This window comes from Alligator sinensis, unplaced genomic scaffold (genome assembly GCF_000455745.1).
Source record: "Alligator sinensis unplaced genomic scaffold, ASM45574v1 scaffold992_1, whole genome shotgun sequence".
NCBI classification, from domain to species: domain Eukaryota; kingdom Metazoa; phylum Chordata; order Crocodylia; family Alligatoridae; genus Alligator; species Alligator sinensis.
The window spans coordinates 693,714-714,860 of record NW_005842422.1 but is presented as its reverse complement, the minus strand read 5'-3'; the positions used below and the strand labels follow the sequence as shown (position 1 = coordinate 714,860).

Sequence of the window (21,147 nt, the reverse complement as noted above, 5' to 3'; positions counted from 1 at the left end):
GCTTTGGTCTCCATCCCCTCTCTTCATCATGTGGATCCTGTCTCTTCCTACCAGTCCTTCTTTTTGGAACAACATCCTGTGGTCAAAGAACCCAAAGCCCCACTGGTGATACCATCCTTGCAGCCATGCATTGATCTACAGAATGTATCCACTCCTGCCTGGGCCCTTCCCCTTGACCAGAAGGATTGAGAACACCACCTGAGATCCTGCCCTCTTCGCCCTTACACCTAGAGCCCTGTAATCACTTTTAATCTATTCAGGTTCCCCCCTGGTAGTGTCATTGGTGCCCACATGGTTGAGCAGCATGGCATAGTAGTCAGAAGGCCAATGAGTCTCGGTAGTACTTCCATGACATCTCAGATCTGGGCTCTGGGCAAATATCAGACCTCCCAACAGGTCAGACCGCCAGATAGACACCTCCGTCCCCTGCAGAAAGGAGTCTCCAGCCACCACCGCCCATCACTCTTCATGGCAGTGGTCTTGATCCTCCCAACGTTGCGGATGCTTGACTTGGCCTCTTCCGCAAGCAGAACTGGCTCCTTCTCCTCTGTTGCTAGGGCTCCATATCTATTCTCCAGGCAAACTGCTGGAGATGAAACCTGCTGCTTGCTGGCAGAGATCTCAAGATTCCAGGTTCCATCTTCCTCCCTGGGAATCCATGTCCTCTTCCTTCTCTATCACTGCCTCTGGCAGTCCTTCCCTCCACAGTCGTAGAGGTCTCCTCCAGCATTTAATTGATGGAGTCCTCATGGCAGAGAATGCTTCAGAGCCTTGCCACCTCCTCCTGAAGCTCTCTTGCCTGCTCCCTGAGGGACACCATCAGAAGGCACCAATCACATGGCAAAGACTCCTCCACCTGGCTGTCACTGGAAGCCACAGTCTCCACAGCACCAAACCAGGAACTGTGTGGAAGCCTCAATGGTGAGTAGTCCTGCCTTGACAGACACCTTGCAGTTGGCAAGAAGAACTGGCAGTGGCAGTGACACTAGCATTGCGATGTCCTCCAGCCATTTTTCTGGCTCTCTTAATCTGCTGCCTCTCTCCTCCTGCCCTCTTTTGAAGCAGACCTTCCTTAGGAATCACTGCTCCTTGGTCTTAAAAGGTCCCGTTTTCCCTGCCAACCTGCCTCCTCGCCAAGCTTACTGTGAAGGAAGGTAAGAGAGTTTCAAGGGAAACTCTGTAATGAGCTCCCCTTCACTATAGACTCTAGTTAAACAAGGGGCTAAAGTATTGGTCTAACTGCTGAGTTTTAGATGCTTACATTAAATATATGTAGGTTAGTTGCTCTTAATTAAAGAAAGAACTTACCTTAAAGGCTCCCCTTCAAAGAGGGGGATGGTAAACTGCCTGCAAACTGCCCTGTTTTTGCCAAAGATTTTGGTCCTTTTTTTGGTTTTGCTTTCTTTTTCTTTCAGGAAGAACCACACTTGGGTATGTGGTTTTTCATTGGATTCTAAAATTGTTTACTGCCTTTCCCAGGTCAATCAGCTCAGCCATAAACGATTTTGTACATTTATAATGACACTCAACATGAACCCTCTGCAGGGTGAATCAACCACAGGTTGTGTTGAGAGTTGCATTATTATTATTTGACCGTCTGGTGACATCAGCTATATGGTACAAGTGTATGCAAGAAAAAGCTTTCATTTAGCCCGGTGCTAGAAAAGACTTGAAGGGTTGATATCATTAGGTCAATTACATTTCGTGCTTTCTCAAGCCAAAGATGCTCTGTAAGGAAGTGACATCAATCCTGTTCTGCCAACAACAATAAAAAAGGAACCATAACAATCACTGCCCTTTCAGTTGATCTTTTAAATTAAAAGGAAAATAAAGTCAGTCAACTAAATAGCATTAAAAATTAACTACTTGAATTATTGCCTTTTTAATGTTTCTTATGTTTTATAGGGATTTATTTATTATGTTTAGGAACTTATCTCCTCTGCTAAAAATAATTACTAGTTTAGTCTAACTTCACATAGAGAAAAAAGATTAGAGTATTCATTTTAAATATTTTGGTAAACATGTACTTTTTCTTGGCTGTTTTGAAATATTAAAGTAGTTTGTAATAATGGGTTTTATATCAACATTTTTCTCTGGTTTACATCCAAGCTGCGTTGCAGTTTTCTAAGATGTATTTCAATCTAAAGGCACATTTATTTTGATAATCAGCAAGAGGACAATCTTGCAAACTATAACAGTGAAAGCAGGTAATAAAGCTTATTACAACACTGCCAAAAGAAATCCTAAGGCCCTGATCCTGCTGTGAGCTGCTTCTCTCACACGGTCATTGCAAGATAGGAGCCTGCATGTTTTTGTTGTCCTATGTAGTCTAGCTGCACTGTAATAAATACATTTTTCAGAACTATAAACACTTTGGTTTCAACATGTTTTATGCAACATAAAGCCAGTATTTCAGAAACAAGGATTGCATACTAGAGATCATCTGAATAGAGTCCTGCATATTGCAGTTGTTGCTCACCCTGACCAGCCCATTTTTGTTTTTAGTTAAAGCTGAAATAACACACCTGTCAGAATGCTTATCATTTGAGACGACCAGCAATCCCTCTGCAAGCAAGCTCAACTCCACCTGCCTGTGCAGAGCATCAGAAATACTGTTCCTTAGCTCTACTCTCTTTTCTCGCTAGAGGCTTCCAGCTTGGAGGTCTGTAAATTTGGTGGTGTGTGATAGGATCTAGCCAAAGGTCAGCTTCCTTTGCTTACAATTATCTTACTCCTACTGGGGGTTAATGCTCTTTGAAACTGTATTAGTTCTTACTAAGTCCCTATGTAGCAGCCATGGAGTACTTGTCAGATGGTTACCCCAGGGTACACTGGTGAAACAGCGTAGTCTTTGGAGAGAGAGCCATTGGCAGGCTCCGTTGTCATTAGGAATTTCTGTAAAGCCCTCCATGCTCACTTCCTTTGGATTACATGTTCTTCAGGGATCTCTGTAAGATCAGCTTCAGTTTTCTTATACCTGTCTCTTCTCCTTTTGACAAAGGCAGAGCACTGTGGCTCATTGTTTTTAAAATATAAGCAACATTAAAGTCTATCAGTTTCTCATGTGAGTCCTAGATGAAAGTATGAAGGTCTCATTTTATCCCTCATATTGTTGAAACAGCCAAGCACCCCTCTCCCACTTTTTGTAGGATTAATATGTCACTAATTGAGTTATGTTTAGTCTATTCCAATCAGGTTATTAGTTCACGTTTTTAATTTCTGAGCCCATTTTAATCTTGTATGAACATATTTTGTTGTTGTTTATTAAGGTCTGGGGACTCTGTAAGGAATTATTCTGAGTCTAATATGTAATTCAGCAGTGGCAACCATCCTTAATTGTCTAGACTAGAGACTTTAAAACAATCTCTGGTAGATTGAAGGGTGTTTTTCATTCGTCATATTTTTACATCACTTTGATAGAATATACTGTTTATGTTATAAAGATAACTCAAAACATTTAAGATTAAAAAATATCATCTGACTAATGCAAAGGAAATCATTCTGAGGGGGTTTGTCTGTAGATTCCATACCATAATTTACCAGGGGCTCAGGTGACTAATTTACAGTCCAGCATGTCTTCTGGAAAACTGAGCTTACCCTGCCCTATTGATAACTGTATTATTCTTACTGTGGGAATAAGGGGTAAAAGAGGGGAGGGAGTAAGGGAATTCAGAAAGGCTGTTAGGAAATAAATTATTGTGCATTTAAAAATATAAACCGTTCTGATTGACAAAATGTAGTACATGTTGCCATTGCAAATTCTATATTATATACCCAAAATACATGTATTGGCTTTGTTATTTTATTTAGAGCTGCATGTCTTTCCAGAAAGACTTATGGTCTGTGCCAGTAGACTTGAATCTAATCCCAGTCCTTGGACAAGTGAAAACGGAGCACTGGTATGTATGCAGGAGTGTTGAGGTACTCTTGTTTACTGTTCACTGGAGGGAAATATGCTTTTATGTGGATTTAGTCATTTGTTTGCTCATCGTGTTCTATTGGAATGAAAAAATATCACCTAAACATTTTGGACAAGATATTCTTTTTTTAAATGAGGACAGGTGTGTAGGAATGTACAGGTAGATTTGGGGGGGCCTAACTTTAGGCAGCCATTTTTAATACCTTAGCCTTAAAAAGTTTTTGTGTTGCCAAATACTAAGATTTATAGGGATTAGTATTTTTTATTTGTTTGGCATATTTTGTTTCTGTCTGCTCTATAAAACAATTCACAAGGGTCAGTGCTGGCATTGCTGGGAAAAAAAATGTCCACTATAAAGTTCTGGGTAAAGAGGTATTGCTAGGTAGGTAATTACCAGTAAAATTATTGCCTATATATTTCATCTTGAAGGCTTTATCAGGGTCAGAGGCTTATGAATTTTATACTGCAGTTAACCACTGATTGTCTCATGAGTACTAACGTTGACCCAGGTGGCCTGTTTTATAGCATGCAAACTCCTTCTGTGCTGGTGGTGAGTGTCAGGATTACACTTTAAGGTCTGTATATGTTTTACTAAGATTGATAGTGTTATATTCTGGTTAAGGAAACAAATATTAATTTTAATCACTGAATTTAAGATTTTTTTGCATCAGGAAGTTTCTTTATTTTTTACATTTTGGTCCCAGAATTGATGAATGTCACAGGATTTGTCTAAAAATATATTTCAGTTCCTTAGAAAGAAACATAATAAGTTGGTTTTGAAATACTTGTTATCTAAGTAAAATATACTACTCTTGCATTGGTTTTTAAAAAGTGCTCAGGCTCCTTAAATTGAGAGTTTTACTGTGCATTTTGACTGAAAAAAAATAGTGGCTGGGAAATTAATTATTGCATATTTCGTAGGATAGAGGAAAGGTAGTTTAGATCCAGATTTGTCAGCTTCAAGAAAATAATGTGTGAGGGTCGTCCTTATCATCCACCCCCTTGAATCTTCTTTCTGTCTCCATGCACCCAACCATTGCTCCTTGGTTTTTGCTGGGCAGGGTTTTGTTACTTACGCACGCCTGGCCTATGTGCATATGTAGCCAACTACTTACCTGTCTAGCCAGTGCATAGCCTATTGAGCATTGATAGTAGCCATGCGATTCCTTATTCATTCACAGTGCTTGGATAATAGAGTTGCAAATTATTCATAAGTGCCAAAAATGCCACTTATGTCTGGAAAACTGCCATGTAGGCACACAATGGGTAATAGAACGTTAGCCCACACGTGCATATAGTGCATCTGTAATGAAAACACACTTATCCTGCAAAAAATTAAGCCTGTGAGTAATTTTACTCACAAACATATCAAGTCTTTCAGCTGTAAAGTTCATTTTCTAAAAGTCAGGCACCTGCACAGATGGTCAAGTTTTGTTAGCTTTATTTTAATTTAACACTCTACTAATTATCTGAAATAATCACAATACGTTTGAGGGAAGTACTTTTTTTACCCTCTTCTCCCAACTTACAAGAATCACATGCAAGATGAGCAGAAAACAAGGGGAAATTTTATTTGTTGCTTTTTAGAGAAATTAAAACTTTCAAACTAGAAGGACTTAGATTTCTTACCAGTAACTTTAACAAACCCTGAAAATGTCTTCTCTGGTACATTTTATGATAGAGGCTTTGATTGTAACTCCATGGTAAGGTTAAGACTGCTGCAGGCTGCACTCTCCCTGGTAGCCTTCCAGAGCTGCAGTCATCCTGCTCAGTAGATGTTTCCTCAGCAACCTCCAACATATAGGTAGTTTTTTTAATAAGAAATGTTTAGGATTAAAGGGTCATTTTTGCTTGACAGGGACATGAAAGGTAAATATGTAGAGCACTGAAATACAAGGAAAAGGAAAGAAAAGTATGTATTTTAGAGCTATGCAGGTGAACACAGAGGATAGGGAGAGAACCTGGGAAGGTATTCACTGGGGAATATGGAGATCAAGGCGGGGAAATAGACCTGGTATGTTTGTAGTGTGGTAGCTTAGTAAAAAAAGTTCTCGACAGAAAGCAAGTTAAGCTTATGATGTGTGGTATCAAGTGTGTAGTAGTCATCAGGCTTGTAGAGAAATAGAGTATGGATTTCCTTGAGTGTGTCCTGCTCTAGGTATACATGCCCTTTTTGTGCACGTGATCCGAATCTGTAGCAGCACCGGGGTTGAACCTGTGCTGAATGCTTCCTCATCCAAATACAGAAAAGGCAGTGTGACCCCAGCTGCCCCTCACTTTTGCTACCCATAATAGCAAGACGGTATAAGCAGTGCCTACTACCCTTTACAGACATTTACTTCTTTTGTCCAGTTTTCCTTTAGTTAGTTACGGTTAATGCTCAGCAAATATACGATTCCTGACACTGATCTACCTCTTCTCACAAGGGAAATCTGAAACTTTACTTTCTTTTTGGAATGACATGCTAAACCTGCAAATACAGTGGGGCAGTTGATACTAGCTTAATTTCTAGCTTGGTGTGAAAATGGTATGATGTCCTCGGTTTCTGCACTTGTTAGTGGTGGCAGCGGCTGATTTTGGCACCAGCATTAATGTTACATTAACTGAAATGCCGTAGCACCAGCATTAAGAGTGCCAGTGTCCTATTAGAGAAGACAGTTGCATCTCTGACACACTTACCCAAGAGCATACCATACAGTACTACTGCTTTGCAAATGGGTATGCCTCCACTGGCTGAAGTTTACCCTCTTTCCCCTCCTCTTCATCATGGAGCAGAGAACCTTTGGCCCATCAGTCAAGCAGATAAAGTGGGGATCTTTTTCATCAAACTAAGGATACTCATTTTTGACCGCCAACTCATGAGCCTTGAGAATGGCAATCACCTTATCAGCCTTACCAGATCTAGCCTTACCCAGAGAATGCCTTATTGACCATACTGGTAATCTCTTTCTGGGATACTATGAGCTGATTTCCTTCTTACCAGCTATGAAAACATAGTTCTTAGTATTCAAATTAGGCTGTTGCTCTGACAGGAAAAGAAAAAACATTCTGAAAATGAAAAACAGGCAGGTCTTTGAGCCACCTGACCAAGCATTTTTCATCTTATGCAAGAAATCCATTATAGCCTTCTCTCAGAGGTTGTCGACTCAACACCTGTACCAGATCCTGATGAGTTTCGAGCCATCCTAAGCTGCTGTTTCATATAGCTGACACCCTCAAAATAGAAATCTTAGTAAATGAAAATAGAAATCTCAATATTTTGAGACATTTTATATTTGCTTAACACAAGGCTCATTGCTGTCTCTGCAGTTCGCCTAGAAGACTGAACAATAAAAGACAGACAAAACTGTTGGGGTGAAAGTGATATATTTTGTTAGAGCAACTCAATAGTTGCAAAAAAATAATTTTGTTATTTGTAAGCTTCAGACCCCAACACCCTTTGTTTGCCTGATGAGAAGGGTGTTTGGGCCTAAAAGCTTGCAAATAAAAAACATTTTTTTTGCAACTGTTGAGTTGGTCAAATAAAAGATATCACCTCTACCCGAAGAGTTTTGGCTGCCTATGCCTCTAGACCAACATGGCTACTACAAATATCTCTGGAACAGTATAAGAGCACTCACATGGACAAGGACCCAAATATATTACAGAAGGAGGCAAAGAAAGAAGACTTTATTATCTGTGCCACTTCAACTATGAAAATCAAATTCTTGTTTGTATATAATCTCTGATGAGGTATCCTGCTTTCTGGCCAAACTCCCTTAGGGAGCAGGTAAAAGACATCATTGTTGAAGGGCAACTAATGGATGCATCAGATGGCTTAGAAGTAGATGACTGATAGGTGAACAACACTGTCACTACAGGCTTCTGGCATGACTAGTACAGAATAAAATAGAGAACTTGCCCTTAGCAGTTCTAGCAGACTCAATCAACATGCATACCTATGACATGTCACACTCCCTGAAAGGCTGTTGGACTAAGCCTTGTTCATTGGGAATTTACATTGCCCTGAATCGCAAACCCTTCAGATAGCAAGAGCATGAGTTTGTCAGTCGTGTGTAGCAACTTTAATTGTTTTATAACAAAAGCTTGTCTGGATTAATTCAAAGGTGACAAAGCCTATTTGTGCAGTGTTTTCATTATAAAATATGCACCACTGCATATTTCTGTGTTTTGAGTTGATGTTTCTCCTCATTGCTACAAACATCTGTTCTGCTCTGGTTAGCCTGAAGTTAGATTTTCAGATGTACTACTTCCTAGCTCATTTCACTGCTTCACCACCTCATACCCTCTTTCTCAGCATTTGAGGAATCTGGTTTATAAAAATAATGTCCTGTGTATTTAAATTGTGAGGTATCAACTCTTTTTAGTGTTCACCACTACCAATGCTTTTAACTTCCTCAGGGTTTTAAATTCCTTTACTTTTACTTCCTTTCAGAGTGTTTATGCTTTCATTCAAGTTTTCATTCCTTATCTGATGCAATGATACCTAGGCCTGAAGCCCTCCCCTCTCATTCTCTTGGATGATTTTTGCCTCAACCTGATATGGGCACGTTCCTGTCGTTCATCTCTTGCACTAAACTGCAGCTATTTTGCTCCACTACTTAGCTTCAATTCTTTTTGTTCCTTATGCTTTCACCATCTTGTTTTAGGCTTCTGTTATGCTTTCCCTTATATTTGCCAAGATGGAGAATAATTAGGCTTGGCAGGATTCAACTTTTATTGATAAATATTGATAAACGTTGACTCTGCCGCACACTCACAGACCAACGGAATAATATTTCCATCGATAATCATCAAAAGCGGAAGTAAAAAAAAAAAAATCCAGGATGGGTTAGGAAATCTGGGGTAAGAGTGTTGTGCACATATGTGCATGTGCGTATGCATGCACGCCAACTAGGACTAAGGCTCCTGGCTGCAGAACCTGCATGCAGTGGAGGTTGGCAAAGGCCAGAGCTGTGCCCCAGCAGCAGAGAAAGCCCTGGCTCCTAGCCAGGCCCACGGGGCATGGAAAAGACAACAGAGCCCAAGCTGCTGCTCTGGTACTGCTCCAGGTTGGAAGAGGACAAGCCGGACCTTGGACAGGCACACAGGGGAAACCCAGCTGCTGCAGTGGGGGCTCACCAGGAAAAACCAAGGGAAGGGCCTCACCTGCTATGGGGCTGTTCCAGTACCAGCTGCACTTGCAGCAAGTTTCCCTGGAGAAAGACACATGCATGCAGGCATGCACACATGCATACACACATGTGCAGATGCGCACACATGGGCCAATCTCTTGCAGAGTTGCAGCTGGCAGCACTGGGCTCTCGGCTGCTAACAGCCCTGCCCCTCCAACCCCCACTCCCAGCACAGCCTTACCAGCATGACCCCCAGCTTCAGCAGTGGCTGCCCGAGCCACTACCAAAGAAGCAGTGTGTGGGCAGTTCAATCGAGGCTCTCCCCCACAAATAAATTTAAATCTATAAAAATCAAAATAAATGTTTAACAATGTCTATTGGTTTTAGCCATCAGAATTTAAAAAAAAAAAAAAAATCAAATTCTCCCAAGCCTAAGAATAATTCATCCAAGGTTTTTGGTTTAGGTCCAACTTTGTTGTTGACAATTGAAGCATCTTTGCGTTCTGTACCTTTTGAAGGAAGCTAATTAACAAGATTTTAAGTTTTTAAGTGTTCAGCGCACTCAAGAACATGTGTTAGACTGTAAGCAAAGCAGAAGAAAACTTATTTGTGAAAAGAAGCAAAACAAGGTGTGGCAGTTAGCTGTACATTTTTAAAATCTGTTTTGAAAAATACTTTATGGTAGAACTAGTTAGGAAATGGGCAAAATATCCCATACTTTAGAAGAATGCAAATTTCTCCATTAAAAGAATAATACATTATATTATAGTTTTAAAAAAAAACCCTTTGGAAACCTCAAGGAAAGGATGAAAGAACAGGAGGGATGATTGTTGCTAATTGTAAACCTAAAAGCATTGTTTCCTCTTTTACTGACTTATACTTGTAGACTTGAATGGTTTTATCTTGAAAGAGATGAGGATTTGGGGAACACGGCAAAGGAGGAAGCTAAAGTAATTGTAACAGGTACAGAGCAATTTGTCATCTCTGCTAAGCTGGTGACATTTTCGTAATGATAATTATTGGAGTGCTAGCATGGAAAATTGGGAAAAGATTATCTGGAGAAGAAATGGAAATGGGTGAAAGACTTATTGAAGGCATGTGAACAGTTGAAACTATCCTAACAATGAAGCATTCAATGATAATCAAATCAGTTTGTTGCTGGGATCCGTGAAAAGTGGTAGTTGGAGAGGTAAGTGTGAAAGAGATTAAATTAATGGTAATATGAAAGGGATTTCTGGGATAAAATATATATATATATATGTGTGTGTGTGTGTGTGTGTCTGAAATGGAAAACGAGGATGTTTTTGACTTTTTGTTGTCATTTACATTTGTACAAAGTAGTTACAAAATTCTACCAAATCAAAATACCTGGGGATTGTTGAAAATGGGATCAGAGGAAGAGAAAGTTGAGGCATTGTGGGTTAAGACACATGGAAGTCATGGGGAAAAGGACTTGGTGGTAGGGGAAAAGCTAGCTTGGAATTCTTGAGGCAGCTCTCAGAGGCCCTACAGTCTAGGGACATGGTTGTCATGAGGCACCTAAACTACCCTGACATCTGCTGGGAGGAGCAGTCAGCCAAATTCAACCATTCACATAGGTCCTTAACATGTGTGCAGGACCTTCACCTAATGCAGGAGGTATATGGTCCCACTAGAGGGAAATGACTTACTGGACATGGTGTTGGCTATGGGGGAGGACCTGGTAGGGGAGCTGCAGATTCGTGGTCACCTTGGGGACAGTGACCACGAATCAGTTAAATTCATCATACGGCATAGGGTGGGTAACATAACTAGTAGGGTAGAAATGCTTGACTTTAGGAAGGCTAACTTCAGTGTGCTTAGGAGTCTAGTCAGTGACATGCTGCAGGAGAAGAGTATTGGCAAGATGGGAGTCCAGGAAGGGTGGTCGTTTCTAAAGGAAGCGATCCTTTGGGCACAGAGAGAGACTATCCCACTATGAGGGGAAAGGAACCAAAAAGCTTCCTTAGCTAGACAGGGAAATCCAGGGGAGCCTAAGAGCAAAAAATAAGGTGTATAGGCGGTGGAAGCAGGGGGAAGCTACCAAGGAGGAGTATACTTGGCCCATGCTTGCAGGGAGGCAGTTAGAAAGGCCAAAGCAACTACAGAGCTGAGGCTGGCAACACAAATTAAAGACAAAAAGTCTTTTTTTAGGTATGTAGGGAGTAAAAGGAAGGTGCAGTGTAGCATAGGACCTCTACTGAACAAGGAGGAGCAATTAGTGACAGAGAGGGGGGACACGGCTGTGCTATTCAGTGAGTTTTTTGCCTCAGTGTTCCTGAACAGGGCTCAAGATAAGTCTCCTAATGGGCTCTTAGATGGGCATCAGAGGGACACCAGCCCACCAAATGTTGATGCTGACTTGGTGCAGAGTCACTTGGATGGACTGGAAGTGTTCAGGTCAGCAGGTCCGGATGAGCTGCTTCTGAAGATACTGAAGGAATTGGCCTGTGTCATAACAGAACCACTGGCACGGCTGTTTGAGTGCTCATGGCGCTTGGGTCAGGTTCTGGAGGACTGGAAAAGGGCTAATGTGGTCCCTATTTTCAAGAAGGGGAGTGTAACAGGGGGCCTGCTTAGAGCCGATCTGTGGCCCACCCACCTGTTCTTGGGCCAACCACCCGCCTTCTTGCCTGCCATGCCTTGATGTTATTTGATTCATTAATTGATGTCAATTAAGTGGGAGGCTACCCATTTTGGTGCCCTGATGCCAGGGGGCGCTCTCTGCAACTCCTTTCCTCCCCTATACCGCACCCCAAGCCTCACAGATGGCATCTTGATGTTCACATCCTCACCGGCCCCCACGCTGGGCCCCAGAATCCTCTGAACAGGACCCCTCCATGATCCCTCCACTCAGGTGGCCTCTCCACCTTCATTCAGGCTACCTAGCCCCCCAAAACTATTTTCCCCTCTCAGGTGTGGTCCCCCTAGGACCTCTGGCTACCAGCCCTGGCCCACCTCCAGGCCAGTCGGGACCCCAGGCCCCCGGCTCTTGGGCATCCCTTGCAGTGGGCCCCTGGCCCTTTTGACTGTCCTGGTCCTGGCCCCAGCATGGGCCAGTCGAGGGTACTCTCTCATTCGGGTCGGGTCTCTAGCCCCTCACTCTCTCCCAGGGTCTGCCCTCTGGGCCCTTCACACAAATGGGGTTACCCACCCGGTGGTGGGGGCTAGGGGTTAAGGCGCCCTGACCCACCTTTCACCAGCGTGGTAACTGGCCTGGCATTTCCTGGGGGCTTCCACGCCACTGAGAGCCCACCAGGCCACCCACTCCCGGCAGGGTGCAGGTTTAGGTCATACCCAGGACCAGGAGCCTCCTAACCATCCCCTACAGCTCCTCCCTTACCTCCAGATGATCTCAGCAGCCCTCTGGCCAGGCAATGTTGTTGCCTGGCCTCCAGCAGCCAAACTGCCCTGTTTATATAGATAGCCCTTGCCTCAACAGCCCCCTGGTGGCTGCCAGCTCTAGGCCCTTCAAGTGGCAGGCACACACAGTGCCCTGCCACAGGGAGGAAGGTGGATCTGAATAAATATAAGTCAGTCAATCTCACCTCCATCCTTGGAAAGGTCTTTGAAAAGATTATGAAGGCTCATATTTGTGGGTATCCAGTGGGAAAAATAATGCAGCAGGGCAACCAGAATGGATTTGTAGCAGGTAGATCATGCCTGCCTGACCAATCTGGTTTTGTTTTATGACAGGGTCACAAAATGCTTAGACACAGGAGTAGAGGTGGATGTCATTTTCTTGGACTTTAGCAAGGCCTTCGATACGGTACCTCAAACTATTCTCATAAATAATTTAAGAGGCTGTGACATAGATGTTTACGTGGTCCGATGGATGGCAAATTGGCTTAGCGGTCGCACCCAGAGAGTGGTAGTAGACGGGTCGGTATCGACCTGGAAGGATGTGGGTAGTGGGGTCCCGCAGGGTTCGGTCCTTGGACCTGTACTCTTCAATATCTTCAGCAGTGACTTGGAGGTGGGTCTGAAGTGTACTCTGTCCAAGTTTGGGGATGATACTAAATTGCGGGGTGAAGTGCATACTCTGGAGGGTAGGAAATGATTGCAGGCAGACCTGGGAAGGTTGAAAAAGTGGGCAGTACACAATAGGATGCAGTACAACAAGGACAAGTGCAGAGTGCTGCACCTAGAGCGCAAAAATATCCGGCACACCTACTGGCTGGGAAGTGACAGCAGCCCCGAAGCGGAAGTTGAAAAGATTATGAAGGCTCATATTTGTGGGTATCCAGTGGGAAAAATAATGCAGCAGGGCAACCAGAATGGATTTGTAGCAGGTAGATCATGCCTGCCTGACCAATCTGGTTTTGTTTTATGACAGGGTCACAAAATGCTTAGACACAGGAGTAGAGGTGGATGTCATTTTCTTGGACTTTAGCAAGGCCTTCGATACGGTACCTCAAACTATTCTCATAAATAATTTAAGAGGCTGTGACCTAGATGTTTACGTGGTCCGATGGATGGCAAATTGGCTTAGCGGTCGCACCCAGAGAGTGGTAGTAGACGGGTCGGTATCGACCTGGAAGGATGTGGGTAGTGGGGTCCCGCAGGGTTCGGTCCTTGGACCTGTACTCTTCAATATCTTCAGCAGTGACTTGGAGGTGGGTCTGAAGTGTACTCTGTCCAAGTTTGGGGATGATACTAAATTGCGGGGTGAAGTGCATACTCTGGAGGGTAGGAAATGATTGCAGGCAGACCTGGGAAGGTTGAAAAAGTGGGCAGTACACAATAGGATGCAGTACAACAAGGACAAGTGCAGAGTGCTGCACCTAGAGCGCAAAAATATCCGGCACACCTACTGGCTGGGGAGGGACAGCAGCCCCGAAGCGGAAGGGGATCTTGGAGTCATAGTGGACTCCAAGATGAACATGCATTGTCAGTATGATGAAATCATCAGCAAAGCTCCCTGCCCTTTATCATGCATCAGCAGATGCATGACAAATAGATCCAAGGAGGGGATACTTACCCTCTATGAGGCATTGGTCAGACTGCAGTTGGAGTACTGCGTCCAGTTTTGTATGCTATACTTCAAGAAGGGTGTTGATAGACTCAAGAGGGTCCAGAGGAGGGCCACTTGTATGGTTAGGGGCTTACAGGACAAGCCCTATGAGGAGAGACTGAGGGACCTGGACCTCTTCAGCCTCCTCAAGAGAAGGCTGAAAGGTGATCTTGTGGCCGCCTACAAATTCAGTTGGGGGACGCAGCAGGAGCTCGGAGATACTCTGTTCACCAGGGCACCTCTTGGGGTAACAAGGAACAGTGGTCACAAACTGACAGAGAGCAGATTTAGGATAGATATCAGGAAAAACTTATTCACAGTAAGGTGGCCAAAATTTGGAATGGGCTTCCAAGGGATGTGGTGCTCTCTCCTGCCTTGGGGGTCTTTAAGGGAAGGCTGGATAGGCATCTGGCTGGGGTCATCTGACCCCAGCACTATTTCCGGCCTAGGCAGGGGATCAGACTCAATGATCTGTTGAGGTCCCTTCTGACCCTAGCATCTATGAATCTGTGAATTTCCTGAAGGGTGGGACAGTCCTGCATTCATAGTCCCCAGACCTATTAAGGCTTTTTGGATTGGCTGGGAAGGCTTCTGTTTTTCATTGTATTCTTTACTACTCTGAGCTACAAGTTTGTCTCCTAGTTTGGTGATCATGAATCATCTTTGACAACTTCTGCCTGGTCTGAGATCCTTCTCCATCTCATGTGTAGGGATGATCTGTGACTTGCATTCCTTTGTAGACCAGTGTGGATCATGGGTATTGCATGAAATCTCTAAGGACATTCAGCCTGAATCTCAGTTTTGCAGGGCCTCATTGGGTGTTGTGTACTTATGCAGAATGTCTGGTCAAGGTCAGCTGGGTTCCAACCAAATCTGCTAGTTATCATCAGTCAGGAAGTGCATGAGGGCTGCCTCTGGTCTAGACGGCTATATAACCTTGCTGTCAAACCCTTTCTCTGCCTTCCCTATCAAAGGATATGGGATTGGTGCTCTGGGATCTAGACTTGTGAGAGGGCCTGTTGACACAGAATCATAGAATCATGAAAAATTAGGGTTGGAAGGGACCTCATGAGGTCATCTAATCCAAACCCCCTGATCAAAGCAGAACCAAAGCTTTGTCTAGCTGGCTCTTAAAAACCTGCAAGTATGGAGACTCCACAGCCTGTCTGTGTAACCTGTTCCAGTGAGGTTCTGGTGGTTGGTGCTTTTCCCCCACAACTGTTCCTGTACACTGGGGGAGGGGGCACACTTAATGAGTTTTGGTGAGCTGTTGAGGGTCACACACATAAAATCTTTCAGATGATACCATTTTAATATAAATAAAAACAAAATCATATACTAAAACCAAACCTCTACTATAACACATTTTAGTAGATTTTATTTTATTTAAAAAAATATTTTTGTCCAGATTTTTTTTTTTTTTTTAGTAGTGTATATAGAGGCAATTGCATAATAGTTCAAAATAAAGTCTTGTATATTGTATGTGGTGGGGGGTATGGGGTGTGTGGGGGCTGCCCACACACTCGGTCCCAGGAGCCGGTCAAGGCTGGGGAGAGGTAGGGAGAGAAGGAGACATGTAAAGCAGAGTTTACCCAGGTGGTGCGGTGCAGCTGCAGATGTAGTCCACTCTTCCCTCATCCAGCCAAGCCCTGCCCACTTCCACCCAGGGCAGCCCATGCCATGCTCCTACCCACACCACCCTAAGTCTGCCAATGGCACTGCCCCAGCCAGGCCAGCACAGAGCTTCCCAGAGGGGTTTCTCCTCCTACTGCTGCAGCTGCCTGGGTACTGCTCAGCTCCCCCTGCCTCCAGTCGCTCCTCTTCCTCCTATTGCACTGCTCCAGTGCAGTGTGGGCACAGTTTCCAGCTGCATGGCTCTGGCTGCTGATGCACTGCCAAAGCCACTCAGCCCACAATGGATCAAAGCCAAGTTGTTCCAGCCCATGGCTTGGAAGGGTTACCAGCCCCGGCTCTAGACTGTCCATTGAGCCCCTGGACTTCTTCAAGAACAACTGGACAGTTTCTGGCACTCTCTCTTTGGAGTTCCTACTCATCTCCCTTATTCTGAACCTTTGATTTGAACTCCCATACCTGTTGTTCCATCGGATCCCTTGCTTTTTTAAGGCTTGGTGGCTTCTTCCTCAGTTAAGAGGCAGGCATTTCTTCCTAGGCAAGCCTTTTGTCTTGGGTCTACTTCACATAGGATGAAGAGATATGCTCTAGATTGTATTCCTGTAGTTGAGGTTGATGTAGACAGGGTCATACAAGTTAGTCTTTCAGAGATTCAGCCTAGAGCATGGTTTGGTCACACACATGTGGTTCAAGGCTTAGTTCTGAGATTCTAGGCAAAGCTGTAGCCACGTCTCTATGGTCATAGAGGCGTTGGAGCAGTGAGCACAGAACAGCACTCAGAATCCGGGTTCTGGAAGCAGTATAATGGAAGCAGCAACCAGAGTGCCAGCTAAGGAGCTATCACATATACATTAATGCACAGTTAGAAGTTTTGCAAATTAAAGAAACTCAGGACCATTCCCAACTAGATTGCACCAGCGAAAGCTTTGTCTCCAAGGAGAGAGATTTCACACCCTCTCTGGGTAACCTTTTCCAGTGTTTTACTACTCTCCTCGTGAGAGGTTTTCCTAATATCTAACCTGAACTTCCCCTGCTGCAACTTGAATGGGCTTCTGTATTGGACAGGAGAAGAGAGGTTTAAAAGTAAAGGTGAAAAAATTGATTTTTCTTACTTCACATTCAGAGAAGTAGGAAATGAAGCCAGTATTGTGAGCTTGAATAGGCCAGCAGAAATGCTTTTTTACTTTCCTCAATATGAAGTACTTGATTAGAAAGTTTGAAAAGGTGACAGACATTGTTTTGTTTTGTTGTGCTTCGTTTTCCCCACTTTTTCCTTTCTCATCCACCATACAAGTAGGCAGGTGAGGAGTCTGGGTGAGTAGAATTAAAGTACTTAGCTTTATTAAAATTAGTCTCTGACAAATGGACTGTCTGAGCTAGCAGAGTTCTGCAAAGAGCTGATGGGCAAATCCAATCTAGTTCCTTCTTTAACAGAAATAGATTATCTAATCAAATTCCATATTTTATAAGACCTAAATCAAGCACATTTCCTCCCTATTCCCATGGAAAGATTCTTCATTTGCTGTGGAGACTGGCCTTAGCAGTTTTCAACTGAAGTAGTTTGGCTGTCAGAGTAACTCGTGTATCTACAATTTTAGTATCATGCAAAACTCTGCAAGAAACAATTTATCTGTCATATTTCTGTTAGTTCATTCTTTCCACCTGTATAGTCTTCAGTTCCTTGATTCTACCTTTCAATTTTTGTGTGCATCCTAGAGCAGAATCTTTTCAAAAGGATCTAAACAGGATGTGGGTTTTGATTCCCTTAGTGTAAGCACAATGTGTGCCTAATAGATGTGCTTTGTTATTTAGCAAAAAACCGTGTGCTCCCTCTTGATGTCAGATGGTAAAAACCATCTAGAGTTGAATATCTGTACATAAGACTAACTTCAGAGAATCTGCTTACAGGGAGTAACCACTCTTTCTCTGTAAACCTCCCTTCTAAAGACCCAGCTTTGCAGGGATTTAGTGACAAAAAAGAGCAAGCTGACCCTAGAATTTTAAGAACACAAGACTCCTAATGGATCTTGACAGTTGAAGGGGTAAAGAAGCATTTTAATTACTTGTGCCCACCCACTGTTCATAAAAATGTAAATATATCTGTCTTGAACAATTTGCCGAGAAATGTGGTTTTAATTTGTTAGCAGCAACCCCCACTGCCCGCAGCCTTTTTTGAGTCAAGTCACAAGTCTGGCTCTTTGACGTTTTTCTCTGTCATGGCATCATTGTTTATATGATGTCTGCTGTCCCCCTTTTTATGCCTGGAATATTTTTCTTTAATTATTTCACTAGCTAAAAGGAATTAGGGATTACCAGACAGGATGAGAGTAGATTAGCCTTTTTTCTTTCCTTAATGAGCCTGGAATTCCCATAGGAAATAAATAGTATTCCCAAAACATAGGGTGGTTTTCTGTTTTTTTCATACTAAATTGACTAAAATGATTAGGCTGAATAAAGAACATAAAGGAATTTTTACAAATAATAGTTGAGTATCTTAGTGGTATATGCAGTGTCCAGTTGTTATTTATGACTCTTTGCCTTCTGCTATGGACTTATTCCAGCCGTAGGGAGTTTACATCATTCCTAATAGCAAAAGGCTCTCTGGTTCCCACAGAGTCTTTCAAAGACTGACTCATACTCCTTATATTAATTGTTCAGCTCTCAAAATACAGCACTTACAGGGTGTGGCTCAAAGAGGAAAATCTACTGTACTTACAGGGCATGTTCAGAAGTGTTTCGCACACAAATCATTTTGGGGTCATTTATTTACTGTGTTTTTAACACCTTAACCCTTTTTTGTCACTATTTATGACAAGTGATTGAAAACAAAATAAGTCTAAGATGGTGTAATTTAACACAGCGACCTTTTGCCTATGAGCTGTTAACTTAAAGCCAAACTCAGGTCAAAAGTAAAATCATTTGTGTTGTCTCAGTGTCTCTCTGGGGTCATTTACTTGCATCTGAAGGGCACTGCACAGTCCAGTTTAGTATCATTCTTTTATATAAGAGGACACCCCCTAGAACTGCAAATTGTTGGTTGACTTACAGTAGCAAGCAAGTCCAGTGTCTGTCTACTGTCTTCATTTGTCTTGACTGTAATCTTAGGTTTCCACTAAGTGCTACTTTTCATCAATTGGTTACTGTCTTTAAAAGAAACACCTAGCAGGCAGGTGGCCACATCATATTTGGCATCCATGTTGGCAGTCTTGGCAAGGATTGCATGAGATTTGACTCTTCAGGATTTCATCACTTCAGAGCTGGTCCCTCAGTGTAAGGGAAGCTTACACTGATGCTGTCCATGGTCCCATTGTTTTTTGGCTAAATACAACTTCCGTCTCTTGGACTATCGCCTAATTTCTTTGTATAAACATAACCATGATACAGGTTTATAGGATGAAGTTCATTGGCCTGTTATGCAGAAGGTCACGCTAAATGACCATGAATGACCTGTTTTGGCCTTAAAAACAATGAAACAGTCGGTCTTAGCTTTCCTTAGGTCTGTCTCACTGGTTGTCTGCCCGAGCTAGATTCACAGGGCAGAGCAAGAAGCAACTCCCCACCTGTGGATCCATGGAGGTTCTTCATCTAGATTGTGTAGGAAAGATGTACCAAAAGAGAAAGAGATAATTCCCACCTATGAGCAATGCCGCTTTTCTTCTCTCCCTCCTGTCCAGCAGTGCCAAGTTTTATCTCCTCAGTCCAAAGTCTCAGAGACCACACTAATGTGAAGAATATGCAAGGTAGTAATGAAGTCAGCAAATGGCTGGACTCTCTGCAAAATTATTTAATTGTAAAAGGAAGTGCGCACAGCTTGAAGAGAGAGAGTATTTCCCTCTTTTTTCCATATCTCTGTATTATATAAAGCCATGGTACTGCTGTTAGCTGAGACCAGAAAGAATTTCTCTGCGGTTCTGTAGTAGCCAACCACCACAAGCCGTGACCATCAAAATGTTAGTGTTAAAAGTTTTAACCCTTACTTGCTTAAATAGAGCAAGTAATACTCTGCGTATTTTTTTTTAAACATGGAAAATTATGGGAATTCTTCAGAGAATAAGGGTATAGACCACTGCGCCACTCAGTCTCTTCAGAAAAAAACTGACAAACATGCTGCTGTCTGCAACAGAGATTCCTGGCATTTGTCACAGTTTGAGCCACAAAGATGTCAGATATTTGCCAACAGTTTCCTCAGATGGTTTGGAATCTACATCCTTTACATTACAGTCTTGTTTGTTTGTGGTATATCTTAACGTATGAAATATGCACATTGGGAGTCTGAAAGGGGAGCAAGCTGTCTAAGCAGTCCCTGATATTATAATATTACAAATATTTTTTTTCTAAGTTGCTTTTCCTTCTCCTTCTCTTTGGATTAAAAATAATAAAGAACATCTGTAAATCTTAAGTGTTCAGCAGTAGAGTTTTATTTTAAAAAATCATACCTTCTGAGTGTTTTAAACCTGTGTTTTCTTTTGGAGCAGAAAGAAAAACTTTCTAATGGGACCGCTGAATATTTTGCTGAATCTGCTGAAAAGAAAAAGTACAACATTCCTCTGACTCAACAGATAAAGCAAGATATCTTGAAAGATATGTATGTCCACTTTTTCTGTACTTATATGATACTTAATATGATTTGACAGCATGTGAGTAAAGCAGAGGCTGACCTATGCTGTCAAAAATCAAATAACAGCACCCTTTTTCTTTATACATTGGATTACTGTAGGCTAGTAAACAGTCAGGCAATGAACTGTGAATTAAGCACATAAAAGCACACTGTAATTTTGTAAAATAATACCAAATATAGCTGCTACAACCCACATATATCCCTCGTAGCAATAGGCAGAATGAAACAGGTTGTTTTTTTTCTTTAAAAAACATGAGTGCCAAAAAAATTCATGTGATGATTGAATCTGATGGAAAACTTTTTACAAAAATGGTTTTTCCCCATTTGGGAGCCTGCAGCATACAGCACTGAAAATAACAGTGCAGACCTTCACCGCAGTTGAGGAGTACACAGGGCTACTGGACAGTGAAGAGAGTAGGGAGCAGAGGTGCTAGACTTGTCCCCTAGTGTAACCTGCATCCCACTCTGTCTTGCACCTGCTGTCAGTTGCCCCAAAGGTTAGTACAGCAGCTGCTGGATCAGGAGATGGCAGAGAGTCCTGGCAGCCCTTCTTTTAACCCTAGTCAGATCCGTTGGGCTTGCTGAGGAAACAGGAATAGGGTGGGAGCTGCTGTGCTCTCTGCATCTCTGGAAGGTCATCTCCACCCTATTTCTGAATTGATCCTCCCAGGCTCAGATATGCTGGGGTTTAGAGTCAGTTGGCATCAGCAAAACTGTAGAAAGCAGTTTCAGCATGGGAGAATCTCTGCTAAGATCTTTAGACTTTAACTCCTACATCTACAACTTTCATTGAAAATTCTTTCTCCAGCCTGTGTGATATTAAGATGTGTGT

At 42.8% G+C, this 21,147-nt stretch overlaps 1 protein-coding gene across 1 annotated transcript in view; it reads left to right on the top strand.

Annotated features, from left to right (window-relative positions):
- SLX4IP (SLX4 interacting protein) overlaps positions 1-21,147 on the top strand; it is a 148,601-nt gene that overhangs the window by 124,864 nt on the left and 2,590 nt on the right. Inside the window, 2 exon segments of the mRNA XM_006030114.3 lie at positions 3,811-3,899; positions 20,173-20,282. Of these exon segments, the coding sequence (XP_006030176.2) occupies positions 3,811-3,899; positions 20,173-20,282 (199 nt within the window).